At 43.9% G+C, this 19,473-nt stretch overlaps 1 protein-coding gene and 1 long non-coding RNA gene across 2 annotated transcripts; one reads left to right on the forward strand and one right to left on the reverse strand.

Moving 5' to 3' along the window:
* The first annotated feature begins 813 nt into the window (after positions 1 to 813).
* On the forward strand, positions 814 to 2,274 carry LOC135372339 (uncharacterized). The gene is made up of 3 exons (XM_064605973.1): positions 814 to 915; positions 996 to 1,303; positions 1,396 to 2,274. Exons 2-3 carry the CDS (start codon positions 1,017 to 1,019, stop codon positions 1,769 to 1,771), a joined length of 663 nt encoding a protein of 220 aa, XP_064462043.1. The 5' UTR covers positions 814 to 915; positions 996 to 1,016; the 3' UTR covers positions 1,772 to 2,274.
* Positions 2,275 to 18,368: 16,094 nt separating this feature from the next.
* On the reverse strand, positions 18,369 to 19,249 carry LOC135372390 (uncharacterized). Its single transcript, XR_010415981.1, has 3 exons — positions 19,078 to 19,249; positions 18,869 to 18,980; positions 18,369 to 18,385 (listed from the first exon to the last, which is right to left on the reverse strand). It is a non-coding gene; the product is annotated as an uncharacterized LOC135372390 (long non-coding RNA).
* Positions 19,250 to 19,473: the final 224 nt, after the last annotated feature.

Raw genomic sequence — 19,473 nt, forward strand, 5'->3', positions numbered from 1 at the left:
ATACCATTGAAGACATTTTTAGAGAATGATGATCTTTTTGCGTGTTCCCTATAGCAGAACGCTTAAAATGTTATAGGTACCTCTCATCAGGCATGGCCTTCAAGGACATAGCCATGGCCTACAGAGTAGGGATCGAGACGTCTCGGGAGGCTGTGCACTTAACATGCGTAGCACTGTGGAATAGGCTGAAGGATCTACACATGATGGTATGCATTGTTTAATTAAAGGTGACAAGGTGTGCTTTCTAAAATTAAAGGGAGAACATAAGCGTGTCAAAACTTGACCACAGGCTCTCAGAATTATTTCTGGATTAGACATATATGAACAGTTTGTGAAAGCCAGCAGAATTATCTACAGCAGGGTCATGTTTTATCCCCAAATAATTGCATAGCAACAAATTTTAATGGAGAGGGATTTCAATGGAGGGGGGGGGGGGGCTCTCAATGTGACGACTGCAGTTATCAAGGCTACTCTGCATTGACCCTTCACAAGTGCACATCTTCACAGAATGCGGACAATTCACATGAATCAGCTTTCCTCTGTGGGTAGCTCACTTCCCATCGAAACATTCTGTAGCAGTATAAATAACACTTTTCTGGTCATCATGCTTAGGATGCTGTGGATTATCATGAACAACCTGGTGTATACATAGGAAGGAAGTTGCCTCAGGACAGAAGCCGCGGCGGCTTCTGTCCTGAGGCAACTCCCTTCCTACATCTCTACCGGTTCGCTGGATTTCTACCCATACTGGTGTATACATAATTTCCCACAGCCCCCCAAAGAGTCACAGTGGAGAAGCATTGCGGCGGATTTTCAGAGCGGTGGAACTTCCCGAACTGCACTGGAGCAGTTGATGGGAAGCACATACGAATTGCCGCCCCTAGTAAGTCTGGGAGCACGTACTTCAACTATAAGGTAACTTATTACTGCTGGTATTTAAAAAGATCGTTCCTTGCAAAGACTTGTGTTTTACACCTCGTGTTCCTTCCACTTAGGGCCACTTCTCCATCGTCCTAATGGCCGTTGTGGACAGTCTATACAGATTCACACTCATTGATGTGGGTGCTGAGGGCCGTCAGAGTGACTCTGGTGTGTTCAAGGCTTCTGCACTTGGACATCACCTAGATGCTGGCACCCTAGGCATGCCTGGAATGATGAAACTGCCACAGTCAAATGTGATCGTCCCCCATGTTTTTGTGGGCGACGAAGCTTTTCAGCTGAAGCCAAACTTCCTTCGCCCGTATTCTGGACATGGTCTCTCTGTTAAGGAGAGAGTTTTTAACTTGAGGCTAAGCCGTGCCAGGTAAACCTTTTTTAAACTTAAAATTGACGTTTCATATCCATTCGAGACTCCTATGTACAGTAGTTGTGCTATATGTTTTTCCAACTATGCAGGCACTGTGCTGAGAATGCATTTGGTATTCTCGCCTCACGTTGGAGGATACTGCTGACGACAATTAACCTCAAGCCATCTAATGTGGACAACGTTGTGAAGGCCGCTTGTGTTCTGCACAACTTCCTGGCTGATTGTTGTGGGGTGCCTTCAGGAGTAGTCGATCAGGTCGATCGCTTCGGCAACATCACCGAAGGGAGCTGGCATGCCGAAGCAGGGCATTTCGTTGAAGAACACCGCCTGGAGCGCACTTCTGCACGCAATCATAGTAGGGATGCAGCAAGGTGCAGGGACTTGTATGCTAACTACTTTGTCAGCAGTGCAGGCCAACTAGAGTGGCAGTGGCCGAGGGTAGGTGCTCAAGGGCCCCAAGATTAACATGATGAAGATTATGCCATTACAAATATGCGTAGTGAGAAAACACTGATCAGGAAGAATCCCATCAAACACAGGCATATCATAGTGATCTATCAAATGAGATATAAACAGTTTCCTTGGCATCTCGTGTTACTTTTTTAAAGTTTTTCCTTATTAAATTTAACATATGGTTAGTCTTACATTAGACTTACTTGACATTCCGGAGCGTCTGATGATTTCTGTAAAGGACATGTTTTCCTTATCAAACCATATTAAGATAGTAGCTTATGCTGATTATACCAGTTTATCCCTGAAAGGGAAGTGTCTCATAGATTTAACAATAAAATTGGACAACTTATCGATCCCCCACACATGGTCTAGTAAAACTTATTTGATAATAGACCTCTCCCTGTTTGTAAACAAATGACATTATAGTGTTCCACAGCGCCACCAATTTAGTAGAGTTGAACTACACTCGAAGCTATAACAGACTAATAAAGTCGCGCCTGAACGCCAGGATCTTGAGGGAATTATTATTCATGTTGAGTTTTAAATTTAACCTGTGGCACCAAGTATTGATTTTTTCTAAATCAACTTGCACCTTATGCATGTCTAATTAATTGGTAATCACAGTGTATATAATTAAATCATTGGCAAAACGTTTAGCACAAGACAATATGTCATGCTAGATATCAGTCAGTAACAGGAATCAGGAAGCATAATGCCACAAGAACTGTTCTGACGAACTAATATTAACATAGCCAGATTTATGATTATTGAGCACTATGTAGCCATGATAATGTGAGAAAATGTAAGTTAATATTTACAAGCTTCTATGTGTTAGTAAGAAATTGGGAAACTGAATCGAAAGCTTTCCCATAATCTAGAAAAACACAATTGACTTGTCCTTTTCTGTCAATAGTTGATGTAAGGTCGTAAAGAAAATCCATATAAGGTGAATGCATGAAAAGCCTGTTTGAAAACAATGCTGAGCAGCACAAAAAAAGTCATTTGTATTTAAATTACTTATAATGTTAGAACACATTCGAACAAATTATGGTTTATATATAGTATAAGATGCTTTGGTGCCAAGGTATGGAATTCCATACTGTCCAAAGCAATAGCTGTGTCCAGTGCTGCCTAATTTATAAGTACTGAAAACAAACATTGTTGAATGTTGAAAGATGAAAGAAAGAAAGTCTTAGGCAATTTGAGGCTTTGTTTGTATCTGTCCCTTCTATGTTGTTCCAGCCTCAGAACATCAGTTTATCTATTGTTGAATGTGCTGATTGTGTTTTTGCACTACCAGAAGTTAACGTAACTGCTTTTTATGTTGGAGCCTATCCAGCAAGATATTGTTTTCTCTACAACACTGTATGCATCACACCACTGAGATGGACTGCAACACAGGTTAACCTACCAGTCTCGCACTTGGTTTTATTTTTTGTAATTGTATAATAAAATAAGCATTGTATTGTATTGTATTGTAAGCGAGCGGTCACATTGATTGCATTGTTGCAGGGTAATAAAGCCACATAAAGATGGACATGTGGATTGTGCAATAAATTCCTCATTTTATTACATATATTCTATTTCAAATTATATAAAATTTCAGTAGCCGTACTGGGAAATGTAGCAAGGAGCACAACATGTTACACACACAGATTAGTACCAGAATGCTGTGCAGTAGGAAGAAGGTTAGCAGGGATTTTCACAGTGAGCTTTTCCCGGGAAAAAAATCTTACATTGTGCCAAACATACTCAAATGTCGTATCTGTATGTGTCTATCATTTGCAGTAATATCTCGGTGAAACTGGCCTTTGCAGAATCACAGCAAAGCTGATTTTCTGTATGCACACAGAACATACTACTTCTATGAGTGCTATGATGCTAGATGTGTCCAAGACTTACTAAATCACATTTCACAAGGAACTCTGATTACATTTTAGCTTTGGTAACTTTTCCTGTAACTTCATTACTTTTTTGGTTATTAACACAGCTCTTCCTGTAGCACACAATGAAAATGATGGTAAGGCACGGTATAGATATCTGTCATTGTGCTCAGAAAATGAGTGTGGGCTATGTAGAAGCTGTGGTTACTGTGCTTGGTATCCTGGTGTTAGAAGTTGTCAATACACACACACACATATATAAACCAGAGTTTGAATTTATTTCAATGTGAAATCTTGTATTTACACTGAAGCACAAGGGTGTTTAAATCAAACAGAAATACGCACAAAAACTACAGTACAGATAATGTGAATTACTAAGATAAAAAATAAGAAGGAATAAATATTAATGTCCGATGCAGCAAATGATTCCACACCTAAATCTTCCATTAAATCTAGATTTACATTTTGTCATATTTTTTAAGTATTTGTATGAATTCAATCCTCATGTCATTGATATGCTCCGGAGCGCACCTCCGCATGCCTTCAGCTAATACGGCAGCAAAACTTTCATGCTCATCGGGCTTGTTTTGAAGGCGTTCGTCAATGGCACGCAGGTATGCATCTTCCTCGCTGTTGTTATTTCTCCTCTTCCGCTTTTTACTTAATTCTGCCGCACGAGGTGGTTGTCTAGGGGCTGCTGTGAGAGGTGTTGTAGCGCAAGGGGTTTCAGTGCTGGATGTAGGAATAGGTGATGATGGAGTGTTGGGTAGTGCAGCAGGAAGGTTTGGGGTATAGGACTGGCTGTGGGATGCAGGTGAGGCAGATACAGGGGACATACAGGTTTCAAAGGATGGGTAAGCTGAGGACTGCTGGGATGCTCCTTGGGTCGGGGGAATATCACTCACAGCCAGAGGGGTTGACTGCACAGTGTCGTCATCTGCTACATTGTAAAATGAATTAATGAGAGACGACACTGTGTCAGCCGTCCCCGCTCTGTCCATGGGTGCTACAGGAGGCAGTTGGAGGTTTCCAGAAGTCCTAAAGTAGGATTTAACAAAAACGTTGTCAGACATGTCACAAACAGAAGTACTTTCATCTGTGTATTCACATTCCGGTTCAGTAATATCCGGTGGACTGGAGTAATATATTGACAGCACAAACATGCCAGTATTTGAGCATTTCAAAAGTGTTCACTTTAAACGCTTGCATGAACTGCTGTGGTTTAACCACTAGTGTAAGAATAAAGCAAGAAAGACATATAGGTGTGGCATTAAAAGGGCAATTGTAGGAGTTAACAACACAGCATTCTTAAATGAGTTACTGACACTCAGAGCTAGTACTTAATGGTTAAATGCTTAATGGTGTACAAAGAAAATACCTCCTCGTAGTGCACACATCTTTTAAAAAGAACAGCTGCCCAAAGTAGGGCCAGGTGTCGTCTTCCGGGTAAACCTCGCACTCCTCAAAAGAGGCACCGCTCCTCTTCTTTTTTCTTATTTCTTGGAACTTTTTCCAGAAATTGTCTCGTATCGACTTCCATTTCTTCTGAGCTGCGTCAACTGCACGAAACAAGTGTTATCCATATTATATACCACAGAGATGTATATAACTTAACATGCTCAAGCTAGTCTTATCTTAAGATATCTTAAAATTTTTCTAGTATTGAAGCATTAGCATCTAAATTTAGCATTTTTATTTTATAATTTTTATTTGGCATTTAGTATCTAACTTCAAAACTAAGAAGTAACTTGTACTAGCTTCTTAAGTTACTCCCGAGAGTGATTTATTGAAGTCCCCCCGCCAACACCCACCCAAATATTTTTCGACATCCCCGTCCACGGATCTTCCTAAGATTTTCATTTCTGGGTGTGTGATAGCTGTTTTGGCCCTTCGTGCAGGTAGTTTTGTGGGGTGTTGCATGATCGTTTTAGCCATTAGGGCCGTGCTGGGAAAACCCCTGCCCCCTCCTATTCCGTCCTGTGTAACCCTACAAGGGGGCTTATGTCAGCAACGTTACACAAAGCTGTCACAACATAAATGCAATAATGACCACAAAATGGGGCTTGTGGTTCTGGATATACTACTGTCATAAGCAGACCACGGATTTGCATTTTTTTTTCCTGGTTATGCCTGTCTTGATATCTGCACGTTTTGGAGCCGAATGTTTTGGCTGCAGTGTGTCGAATCCAGAACCACAAGTGCAAGCTAACAGTGTGTTATATTTTCATTTTCTAACCATTCCTTATTCGCGTTGATGAACTAGTAGCCTGAGGAGATGTCGCACTTGTACAAAAATAAACAGCTTTTCAAGTTGCTGCTGCATACTTCCCAATATGATTTCACAGTATTTTTAGCATAGTTGCATATGTATTATGAGAAATTTCAGTGCATATCAATCCGTGGTCTGGTCGTAAGATACTTCCTTTCACTGGGTGTCCACACAAGCAACATCACCGGGCAAAATGTATCCTGCTTGAAAGTGTGCACCAAGAAGATATTGCGGAAGAACAAGAGTATCCGAATATCCACTTTTATCTTCACTTTCTTTGTTTGATAATTAATTTGGCAAATTGCAACTTGGTAGTAATTGAAAGCAAAGAGATTCCTTTGTCAGTAATCTGTATTTTACTCATATACACTTCAAGGTTCAGTAATTAGTGCTCCACTCTCCTACTTTTTGCCTGGTACTCAGTAGCTTCAACCCAAAAAAATTGCTGAGTGTCTTCCACAAGTCTGACATACCCACACCATTATCAAAATATGCCCGGTGTGTATACTTTCCATGGATGTGAACAGTCAGTCACTCACCTTGGATTCCTAGAGTGTCTGCGACCTCCGTCCAGAGTAGATGCTTCTTTATCACGTCTTTATACGCTTTCAGCTTGACATTCCACAATATTGGCCTCTTTTCGACTGCGCCAATAAGGCATTCAATTTCCAAACGCGAAGCCATGCTCCTTGCTTGTGTGCACTGTGCTGTATGGATGGTAAGCAGTGAGCTCACCATATGGTGAGCATAAGCATACTTGTATTGTACCATATGTACAGCTCTTCGAAGTGCGAGAAGAACGCTGACTCGCTGGCCCGACAGATGTTTCCGAACACATATCGTCGATGCGTTTTTTGCTTGGAATGTCTCAAAGCATAATATCAGAGTTTACAGTATTAGTTAAGCAATCACGGTTAGATGATCAGGCCAAATAATAAAGGATACATGGCACTGGCGATAATATGTTGGAAGCACTCGGCGATAAAGTATGCCGGCCAACTATTACTATGACAGTCAAATTATATCAAATAAATAGTTGACTGTTGACTGCCACGACGTAAAGCACGACAGCTAGCCAACTATTTATTGCTTTTACTTGTAGGTATCGAGTTTGTTCAGTCACATACAAACATCCAAGACATCGAACAGGGACGTAGGAATCCGTCATCGTAATTAAAAGCACATAAAACCACGAACAAAGGCGGCACACACACACACGCGAAGCTTATTGTCAACACAGGTTTATTAACTCACATACATACTGTTTAAAAGCTCCCGAAAATGTTCTTTCTGTGCCGACTATCACCGGAATCGACGCAGATCTCTGGGCTCCAAGAAGTATAAATTACATTTGCTTAAACGCGTAAATACACTTACAAGTTTGTCCGCGACTTCTGTCCAGAATATATACTTCGTATTGTCTTTGCACTCGATCACCCAGTGTTGCCAACATTCTGAGAAGGCAGCCCGCCAGAATCGCTCCAATATTCCGCCAGAATCCGCTAAATGTGTTCTGCATTCTGCTAAATTCCGCTATGCGTCCAAAGTACAGTTTAAAAACGGTTCCCTGCAAAGGTCCACGTGCCAGCAGCATTTTCAGGTGGTAGTTGAAAATAATGACGGTGTATATGACTGAAATCAATACCTCAAATTTCTTTACTTGCTTAACCAGTGAGAGAGATGCATAGAGGATAAAACGTAAAACATTTGTATTTCTTTTTTCATTGTCACATACTGCAACGTGGCAGAACTCCGATTTCACGGATCTAAATAAACATACGTATGGATACACCAATGTAACGACTGCGCTTCTTGCAAAAGAAACAAGTAAACCAAAAAATTATAGAGAAAATTGAACTTAGAAAAGAGCGTCAAAAGAGAGGTCATCATCGCAAGAAGCCTGGGTGCTGCTGCTCGATGAAGGTCCATCGTAACAGGCTAGGGTGCCGATGTCCCTGACTACTTCTCCCGGGAGGTCATATTCGAAGCAGCCTTTTCCATGACGTCTCAGTCCCGCGCGGATCGTCAAAAGAGCCTCCACCATTTCAGGTTTGAGCTGGTTCCGCAGCTTGTTTTTCACGAGGTTCAACTGACTGAATGCACGTTCTACTTCTGCATTCGAGTAAGGCAGGACCAGCAGTGAGATAGCGAAGTTAGCTAGCTCCTGGTAGGGATTTTCGTTGCAAGAGTTCCGGTACGATTTGACTTCGCACCAGAATGCCTGTGTCGTCGAAGTCGTCTTCCATTCCACGAGTGTGATGTTCCTCCACTGGTGCTCGATCCTTTCAATGTCGGCGGAATCCACGTTCAAAGCTTCCAGTAGCGGCACAAGTGGCTCTTTTAGTACACTTAGTGATTTCTGGACGGACAACAAAGACACCTTGCTAAGTACGTCGATGTTCCCTGGAAGACGCTGTCTTATTTGCTCTACCAGAGCAACGATGAACTTAACGCAACGTGATCTTATCGTCAGCTCTTCATGGGACGACATTCCACTTTCTTTCATTTCCCGCATTTGTTTTTCAAAAAGGTAGCCTAGGTATGGCTTGGGGTCCAAGTTTCCCTCTAAAGTCGAGGTCAATGGACAGAGTTTTGCCGTTGGCACCACTACCTTCTTGAACAAGGACGTAAGGAGGAGAGTTAGATCACTCAAAAGCCTTGTTTGGTCAGCATCATTGGCCTCGAATGCTTTGTTGACTCTTTGCACGTCCGCGAGTATTGGCCTCAAGAAAGTTAAGTACGCAAGGTTCGTATTGTCACTGAACATCGCGTACAATAACTCTGCTGCATAGCACTTTTCAGAGAGCCTCACTGTCTCGAAGTGAGTCTTCAACTCGAGCCACTGGTCCAGGACTCTCGCAACTGCACTTTCAATGGACAGCCACCTCGTTGAACATGCTTGTACAATTTTTAGCGGCTCTTTTCCCTCGTTGATGAGACCATACAGTTCCCTGTACGCCAGCTGCCTCGCAGAAGAACGAGAAAACCAGTTGTATGTCTCACTGATGAGATATTCAATATTTCTTGGCAGTGCATCGGAGGCTGCAGAAACAGAGAGTTGAAGGAAATGGCAGACGCAGCGGATCAGGATCAGTGTAGGTATTCCCTCCTTCAGTTTTTGATACACGCCACTGTTCACCCCGACCATCACGCTCGCGTTATCCGTACCTAGCCCTCTCATTTTCCCTGCTGCGAGGTTGTAATTTTTGAGCATGGACATCACTGCACAGACAATGCTGTTGGCGTCGCATTTCTCCAACACGGAGAGCCCAAGGAATGTTGTGACGATCCTGGACGTTTTCTCGCTGAAGTATATTATTGATATAGCCAGCAGCTTCGTTACACTGATATCGGTGGATTCGTCTATTATCAAACTGTAGAAAGAATCGCCTATGTCATGTGCGAGGTCTTCCATGAAGTGTGGAAAAATCACATTCTTGAGCACTGCTGAACACTTGGTGCGATGCATTTGATATTGCTTTGCGGCTACACTGTCAGGAAATGTTTTCTTGTACAGTTCGCACAAATGGTCTGCAGTGAGTATGGAACTGTGCTCGGCAATAAAAAGCGCAGTCCTGCCTTCCGCTTCATGTGCTGCGTCGGCTTTCGCAGGTGCGAAACTAACTGTTTGTTGTCCTGACGCAAAATGTCCTACCGCTTTCTTATGCTTTAGGCTGTTGCAGTGCGCCTTGAGGTCAGAGTACTTGCAACCAATCGCACATCCACAATACCGACACTCCGCCGTTTCACTACCATCTACTCCTGCTTTCGATCGCAACCAGGAGCTTAAAAGTGGGTCCCTGAGCCACTCTTTGCGGAACTTCTGCGTGTAGGTCACCTTTGGCATGCTGAGAGAGTTGAAAACACGCACTACATACAACGTAGTCGGAAGACGCACATGGAAACCGCAGACGCTCCCCAAAAACGAAACCGCGCGCTGCAGGGGAGGGCGATGTGGCTGACCGAAAACGGAGACGCGTTTCGTAAAGTTTTCTATAAAAATGCTATATTAGCTTTTGTTTCTCTTTTTTCTGTAAAGCATTGCGTCATGCTTTGTCTAACAAATGTTATAATCGCACCGCCTCCCGTAACCAGAAACGCCAGAAACGGAAACTATCGCTGCACGGCTGGAGCTTGGCTCGGTAGTTTCGGATTGAGCGGTAACATGTATGTGCGCCAGCCGCCGCCGGTACTTTTTGACACGCTGCCGCCACTTTGAAGCCGGTATGCAGATGGCCTCATCGCACCTGCAGCAAGTCTCTGACCATGTCGCTGACGCAACTGTGACACGTGGCGCTGCCGCGCATAAACTTGCGCATATGTTGGCGTACGCAACGGTGCCACCTGATACATTACAAACAAGGGAGAGTGAGCGTACGTTGAGAAAGAGTTCCGCTAGAATCCGCTAAATTTTGTCAAGAAACCGCTAAAATATCCACCAGCCGCTAAATTCAAAAATATCCCGCCAAATGCAAATTGAATCCGCCAGATCTAGCGGGAAATCCGCTAAATTGGCAACACTGCGATCACCTTCACGTTCCAATGCACTTATCTTCTTAAAATCAGGCGTTCAACCTCTTTCAACCTCGAATAGAGCCGCCATGTTTTTTTTATTTACGTGCCGTGCTGGAGCGGCTGGAGGGAGAGCGGTCACGTGCAGTTTCCTGCCACTGCTATTGGCTGGCCGGATTCCGCTCGCGCACTTCACTGCCGAAATTTCTATCCCGCCAGATATGAGCGTTTCGGCTGTTCGCCTATTGTTCTGTCGTTCGGTTGCGAGGATGGGCACGCTCGGCACACGCTCCGCTTTAATTCGGCTGGCAAATACGCTCCATGCGGGTGGCGCCTTACGTGGGGCGCCAAAACGGCAGACGCGGTGATAGCAAACTTCAATGCTGAGAGAGTACCGTCTTGTAGTCAGGGTGTCGAACCGAAACGTTTTTCGTTCCGGTTTTCGTTCCGGTTCTATCATAAACGGTCCGGTACCGGTTCTGCTCCGGAGCAAAAAAATAACGGTTCATACCGGTTTTAACCGGTTCCGCTGGTGGACATATTCATTCCTAGTAAAAACATCAATGCTGCAAAATGTAAACCCGTTTATATGCATACATGGTATTTAATATTAATAGGCAACTGTGAAATTGGTAGCTCCTGGTTCCTGTAGGTGACTGTCTGTTCAAATAGGCATTCTCCTTTCTTGAAGCGCATGATACAGACGGACTTGTTTGTTGTGATGTCATACGTAAAGTACTTTCTTCCTGGATTGATGCGATCGCGTCCCATCCGAATGCCTGTTGCTGCTTCCTCGCCAGCAAGCACTACCGCACGAGTACGACGCAAATCGAGGAACACCTTCGCTCACAAACGCTCTCGACGGCTTCATTTTCTTTTCTTCGTGTCCTGTCCACAACTTTTTGCCATTGTCTTCTGGTGGTTCGTGTTGAAAATTGCTCTTTTTCACGTTCCCTTCTGCTGAGCTCTCCCCGCTGAACAAGGTGCGCATCGGTCAAGCGACAGGATCGTTCACGCGCGAGCCGCACTGGAATACCAAATTCTCGGCGCTGTCGTTCGATGACATCACACACCACGTGCCGTCGCTTGCAAACGCGCATTGCGCGAGCGAGGCACCTCGGAATAGGGCCCCAGGAGAGCGCGCAAGTTGTCAACTTTATCGTCGTCTTTGGTCCAAGCGTTTCGTTCATATGCATGCTCATAGGTGGTCATCCATAAGTCAGGGCTCGTGGAACCATCAAACTTATCGGGCGTGACCAAACTGTGATGACGGTTACCTTGGACAGTCATGTCGCGTACAAGGTCGATCAACATATTGTGCTGTTGCATGATTTGACTTTGCTGCTACTCGACGATGCCAAGAATCTTTGTCATATTCGTGTTGGTGTCTGTCTGTTCAGTGGGGGTTTGTTCAGGTTGCCGTCGGGGACGAACAAGGCGATCAAAATCCACCAGTTTCATATTCACCTTCACGGATCCTTTTGTGGTTGCAGAGGCCACATCTGTATCGAGTTTCTCTGCAATGTAGCGAAGGAGGGCAGTCTGGTCTGCTTGGGCATCCAGGGTGAAGGCTTCTTCGGCATCGTAGCAACTTTTGACCACGGGGCCGTCCGGTGTCCTTTCGAATAGGAACTCAACCCACATCTTAGTTCGAACTTTCGACTGCGCCAATGTATAGAGAGATCAGACCCTTCTTGTCAGTTCGCAGCCAGGGTCAGCACTCTCTGCTCGTGCCCCCTGTCGCTTTATTCCTCGTTCTCTTCGGTGCCCTACATTTGTCACAGTCCGTGCAGTGTGGCTCGAGCGACCACATTTTCTTCTTTCGTGGTGAAGAATCCGCTACTGACTGGTCTGTCTCGGTTCTCATTAAGCTTGCGTGATCATAGCCAATGTGCCTCGCAAAGAAATTTTCGGTCGTGTGTCGCTTGAATACGGCTCTTGAAGAGGTGAAAGTACGAAACATAAGACGCACTTTCAGGAAGATAAGCACTTGCCAATATTTGTTGCCCAAGTTTTCGATCTTTGCCTTGACCTCTTTGACTGTTTTCATGATGCCCTCAGCTTGCAGTTTTTCTGTCATTGACATATACACCTTGAGATTCCTTTTTGCCCGGCGCAGGTCACTTAAGTGGTCTTCCCACAGTCTTATTAGCGCATGAGTCTCGCTCTCGCTCCACTGAATGCGTTACTGAGTCACGCTTTCGGCCATAACCGACAAAAAAGTGAGAACAAAGCAAAGAAAGAAGCAAAAACTACGTATTTTCAGGCGCCGACGCCGTACCTTCCGTTTGCTGCCTGCTGTGCACAAACAAACACGGCTGACACGAAGTGGTGTCGATTGGCCGATTGCGCATTTGTGAACGAGAGTGGTCATTCGAAAGAGCTAAAACTTTCGCTTCTAATGATCCAAAGGTGTAAGCCTGCAAAGTTAATTATATCTGATAAATTATTGTCTGTGATATTTTTCTGATTCCGACTAAACACCGCTATGTTTTATCCCACTACTGGTACCGAGACTACACAGTACAAGCATGCACGAATGCGAATTGAGTTCCCGGAACGCATTCGCTGAGCGAATGTGTTTTCGTGTAATGACAAGACGTGTGTTCGTGTAGCAGCGAGTGAATGTCATTTAGTGCGATTGTCATTCGGTGGGAATGCCATTCAATTTGCCGTGTGACAGGGGTATGAGAAACCAAACAGCGTCGGTGGATGGCCTATAGCGGCGTCACGAGCCGCGAGCTCTTGCGCTGTTTAACTTCGTTTTCGTTTGCTTTCGCTGTCTGACGCTTTCTGCATGATGCTTGCAACCTAACATTATGAATACAAACGCATCATGACAGCTTTTCATGCCTTGTAACACTCTCCATTCCTCATCTTAAAAATAAAGTTATGTCGATGCGTTTCGTTGCGTGTCTTAGAGTAGTGGTGCAGGCAGCGCTGCTGCCGCACGTCTAAGCTACACTTGTAATGACAACCCCTGTAGAGGTGGGCAGGAAACAAATGTTGAATTCCAATGGCAGAGTCGGAGCAAGTAGGCAGACTCCGCAGTGGAGCGGCTTGATCTGGCCTAGAGCAAGTGATCCGAATCTGCGACTGGAACACTTGCGCCCAATTTGGAGTTTAGCCCTGACCAATCTTCCTTGGTGGATTGGTTGGTTGGCCAGAGACGGAGGAAGAAGAAGAAGAAGATTGTACTCATGTTCCAATACAACGCCATGTTTTGCAACATCAAGGTCCTCCTAACATGTATCGCTATGTCTTTGAAAATGGAAAGTAGCTGATTTCAGCGGGAACGGTATCAGTCGATTTCCAGAGCATATACTATATTAAATCTCAGTGAGTCTCTATGTGCGAAACTTATTCCCACCAAAGAATTCCAAGGACACCTTAACGTTTCGCACACAAGCTGCATTCACTCATGACAAGCAGCGTGGAACGGGGTGTATAACGAAATCCAGGCGTAACGAAAAGTAACTAAAAATGCTGTACCGAAGATTTCGCCACCTTCTTGCAATGTGCGAAAACAGGAGAATCACCGAGTGACATTTTCTTCGAACATTAAGGCGCTACCTCTACCATACATTAAAAACGAAAACATTACTGCCAATTCCTGGGTAGAACCCTACACTGACTTCAAGCTCACCTCGTTGTCAGCAGTTTATCAAGTTTATCGAGTTTACCAGCGTGGCGCACCAGCACGCCAGCACGGGCATATCTTCATTTCCCTCGAATTTACGGCTTCAATTTCGGCTATCGCAGGTATTCTGGGGTTCTCCGCGTTGCTCTTTGCACAAAAGGTCACGTGACCACGAGGGCGCGCGCGGCGAGAGCGAGCCGAGCCCTTCGTAGCCACCTGTCGGCAGGCCCGTCGGCACGACCCGTTTGCAACCGCCGTTCAACATACCAGTCCTTCTAGCTCACCATATCTCCGCACTTCACCCCATGATCACTTCATCCCCTTATTCTACACAGTAAATTTTTTTACACCTTTTTAGTGTAAATGGTTTGTCCCATAGCGCACCTCATATCAGTGTAAATTTTACACCATACACCAGGGTGTAATTTTTTACACCTTTCTAAAAGGGTGTAATCGGCACAAAACACCCTTTCAAAAGGTGTAACGTGCACAAAACACCCCTTCCATAAGGTGTAAGCTGCCAAAAACACCGATTGAAAGGGGTGTTTTGCAGAAGAAACACCCTTACAATGGAGTGTTTCGGACGCAGCATTGCACGGACCTCCGCTGTTGAGCTGGTTGTTGCATAGCTGCATATGCTGGTTACGGAAATCTTGCGAGGCCTCGGCTTGTCACCTTGTATAATCTGAGATTTTTGGCGCACCAGACGAGCAATAGAAAGCCATTATGGCAGGTCACTGGAAGACTGGTGTTCCGCAGATTGGAAAAGAAGGATAGCCCGACCAGCTCAACAGCGTGCCTGAATGTGAGGAATATGCCTGGAACAATGTATGACGACAAAGTTATGTTTATTGGCGAAGTACAAGTGCATGTACACATGTGAAACTAAATTCCTTATAATGTTGCCCAGAGTGGAACAATATGCACAGTATGTGGAAGGAAGGCAAAGCAGAACTGAGTCCTTGATGACATAACTAATTGAAACAGCAGCAATGAGACAAAAAATAAGATGAAAAGGCATATTAAATGTTTAAATCCACATAAGGCACCACTACAGATCCAGTACACCAAATAAGAAGCTACTGCAAATAGCGTTGATGCGAAAGGGTAATGAAAACAGCCAGCAAACAGCTTTTACAAAAGAAAACAGCTTTTCTGGCAAGCAGAAAAAAGAAAACGGATAGAAGACTATCTCTTAACAAGAGCACATACTAAAGACTAGAAATGGAAGCACAGAATACCCAAAGTAATTTCCCTAAATGTAATGCGCTGTGCCAGGTATGTTGACAAATGGACGGCTACATTGCCAGAAGAATGGTAATCCCCCATGCTTATGAGAGTTCAGTGCCAAAGAACAAGAAAGAACACACCCGTGCTTCCGAAGAATTTCCAATTCCTTGACGAAATGGCTGCCTGTTTGGGAGGTGGGCGGGGGGGGGGGGATGCAGGGCTCACTACAAGTCAGTTAAAGTAGCAAATGTTTTAGATGTTCGAAGCATCCACAAGCTCTTTTCCGTAACTGTTGAAAAAATTGATCCACGGGGCTTCTTACACGAGAGTCACTCACTTTCAGACACCGCTCTTCCAGGCTTCAAAATGTACGGTGCGGCTTTGCACTGTAGACAATATGAATTAACCAATAGCTGCAAGAATGGCAGCCAAGCCCTCTTCAAGGTCGATGGTTCTGAGAAGGCGCTACTCGCCGACATAGAGGTCCATATGCTCCGCTTCTTCAATGCTGCTCCCAGTGAACATGATGCACGGTGTCACCGGCACAGGTGTATCCTATGAAAGGGGAAACACAGGTTTAGGAATGCGTATGGTGTGAATAGTTGGTTGTGAATAGTGTGAATATGGTTGAATAGTGAATAGCCTTGAACATTGGATAGAACTGTAGTACACAAATATATGACCCCGTCCTTCTTTCACTGCTCAGGGAATTTGCATAACAATTTCAGAACTGTTATCATCTAGGACAAATGTTGTCTGAGATGTTCATACAGTTCCCATATGCAAAGAGACTGTGCCTTCCAAATGGAAACACTGCCTCAACAGCATACTTGTACGACTGTTGTGTAATTACTACAGGTTTTCTCGCTCATTTTAATCCACTGGTCACTCCCTTTCATCCAAGCGCTACCCAAGCTAATCCATTGGACAACCAAAATAATCCAAACACCAACCAATTTAATGTAAACGCTACGTAGTCTAATACGAGCAACATGTGTAAAGGTATTCTGTGTTATTCCGTCATGGTAACTGTAATGACTGAGACTTTCATAGTTACGCCAATGTATCACAAGTTTATGAATACTGATTCAACAACCCCTGGTTTTTGCATGTTATGCGGTGTTTATGACTGCTTTTTATCATTATGACTATTTTCATGATATGGTGCCATGAATTGCTTTAAGGGACTACCGCTGCTTCAAACAGTGTCATACAGTGTTTTGTGACTAACGACGGTCATTATAACATTCCATAAGTACTTCATGATATGTACCATGAAACAATGTTATGGGACTACCACGGCTTCAAACGCTGCCATATATTGTTTTACGATTACAGTTGTCCACTATGACATTCTATGACTATTTTCATAATGCGGGTCATGACTCTATGCAGCTATACTGCTCCTTCACACAGTGTCACGCACTTTTTTATGACTGCCGATGGTCACTAAGATGTTAGTAGATGGTCATAAAACACCGCATGACATGATCTGAAGAAACTGAGTTGCATTGTGTCAGGCCATTGTGATATTATGAAGATATCATGGAATGTCATAATGACTGTTGGTAGTCATAAACGCTATATGACACTGTGTGAAGCAGCAATAGCCCCATAACGACGTTTCATGACACAGAACCATGAAAATGGCCATTGAATACCATAACAGCCGTCTGAAGTCATAAAACACTTACAGCACGGCATGGAAAACGGTGTTCGGACAAAGCATAGTCATGACCCAATTCATGAATAAACTCATGGAGTGTCATGACAACCATTGATAGTCAGAAAAGAGCTATGACACTGAAGCAACAGTAGTCCCATAAAACTGATTCGTGGCGGCACATACGAAAATAGTCATGGAATGTCATAATAACAGTCAGTAGTCACAGAACACATATATGACACTGTTTGGAGCTGAAGTAGTCCCATAAAATTGATTCATGGTATGTCATTCAAATAGTTATGGAACGTGATAATGACCATCCATAGTCATAAAACACTGTATCGCACTGTTTGAAAGAGTGGTAGTCCCATAACATTGATTCGGTACACATATCATGAAAATAGTCATGGAATGTGATAATGACCATCGGTACTCATAAAACACTATCACACTGTTCGACGCAGCGCTAGTCCCATAAAATCGATTCATGACACATGGCATGGAAATGGTCATGGAATGTCAATATGACCGTCGACAGTCATAAAACACTGTGACACTGTTTGAAGCAACAGTAATCCGATATAATAAATTATTGGAACAAATCCTGAAAATAGTCATGAAAACTCATAACGACAAAAAGCAGTCATAAGACACTGCAAAAGCCAGGGGTTGACAGATCAGGTGTTAAACTCAGGATACATTAACAGAACGGATATCAGGTGTCAGGTACATTGGCATAATCACAAAACTCTTGGTCATGTCTATTTCCATGAAGCAATATATCTACACACGTTGCTTGAATTAAATTGGTTGGTGTTTTTTATTAATGTGGTGGAACAGTGGGTTAAATTGGGTAACGCTTGGATTAAAATGTGCGGGAAAACCTGTAGAGGAGCAAAGATATAAAAAAATGTCCACATATATCATTATCGAGATTCGATAAAAATATTGATGAACACAATCTTACATCGATATTGGAAATTGTTAGTATATCGATATGTAAGTGGACATTCAATAAAAAATATCGGTACCAGATCTACAGCGTTTGAGATACTTGTGCGACGTCATCAGCCTTCAAATAAATTGCACTTGTACGTTGCGCTTAGTTGGGCATAACCATGCCTTATCGACCTTCTACCTCTAAGACATCTGTCTCTGAACCGACAAAACGTCAATATTTATATACATAGCTTATCTATTTCAATATCGATAAAAATAGTGATAGATATTCTTTACACGACCCAGTAATTCAATTACCATGAGATTCACTGGTACCACTGCGTACTCTCTAAATTTACCAAATTGCAGGACTATGATCATGATTATAAGTGGAATATACTTACATAATGCACAAACATGTTCTTTATTGCTTCGGAACCCTTCACGCACGAACACAGTATTCGCAGCGCGTGGACAGCAAGGAGGTCTGTAAAAGCCCCAACAGGGAACACAACTTACTGTTTTCAGTAACTTTACATGTAAATATACTCCCAATTTGAATTTTTACGGTTTTCAGCGAGAAAACACCAAGTGCACACAGCACAGCAGATATGTACCCAATACACACTGATTTTCCAACAGAAAACAATAGCTTTTGCTTGATAGGCAACACTTCAGTGCTCGACGTCTTCCCCTTGAATCCTACTGTTCACCATGAACTACCAGCATGAATTACCAGAAGGGAGCCTGACATTCCTTTTCTGCACAATGTCGAACAATACCGTGGCGAGAGAAAAGGAATATGACATTGGCGACGACAACGACGCGCAATTTTAAGTTTCCAAACAAGCTATTTCAACACATGGTAGCGGGCTCCGAGGGACGCATGAGAGTCTGAGCAACACTACTATTATATGATCACAATATAGCTTAAATTGCAGAGATAGGATAACAGTCGACTCATACGTACTGAATCCTTCGAGCGTTCCTGGCGGTGAGGTTGCAAGACGGGTACTGTCGCCGTATGCATTATCTCATCGCCCTCCGCGAATTCAACACCCACTGAAGTCGCTATCCCGAACCTAGAGGTGACAGCAATGTTGTTACTAAGTCATCACAACGCTCTGCATGTGTAGTTCTGTGTTCTACTTCAAGCGTATGGCACAAGAAGCAACATACCTGAATCCTGTCAGTGGCGTTCACGTATGACGCCAAAATTCTCGAAGCCGAGATAGCACTCCTCAAAGCAGTTGGAGTGTCCTCTTCAAGCAGGCACTTTTGTCTAATGTCCGCATGAAGCACCACAACTAGGCACGCTACGTCTGTCATCTTTGCTGAAAAACAAGCTCTATCTCACCGTAACCGACGCGGCCTCACCATACCAGACGAACCAAAACGAACGCCGCGCCGACGGCCTTGACTTGGCTTGGCTTGCCGCCCACCGACTCCAACGTGCGTCGGTCCCCTGGCGGGGTTTTCCGCCAGGGGACCGACGCCTGTTTACCTCTTGGAAAAAAGAAAAATAACGAAACGAAGCTAATTGCACACATCTGACTTTGGCCTGCCATAAACACT

The sequence above is a fragment of the Ornithodoros turicata genome, unplaced genomic scaffold (genome assembly GCF_037126465.1).
Source record: "Ornithodoros turicata isolate Travis unplaced genomic scaffold, ASM3712646v1 Chromosome14, whole genome shotgun sequence".
In the NCBI taxonomy this organism is placed as follows: Eukaryota; Metazoa; Arthropoda; class Arachnida; order Ixodida; family Argasidae; genus Ornithodoros; species Ornithodoros turicata.

Coding starts and splice junctions, on each gene's coding strand:
- LOC135372339 (XM_064605973.1), top strand. CDS start 1,017: ATGGCCGTTGTGGACAGTCTATACAGATTCACACTCATTGATGTGGGT. Junction 1,304..1,395: donor TTGAGGCTAAGCCGTGCCAG/GTAAACCTTTTT, acceptor CCAACTATGCAG/GCACTGTGCTGAGAATGCAT.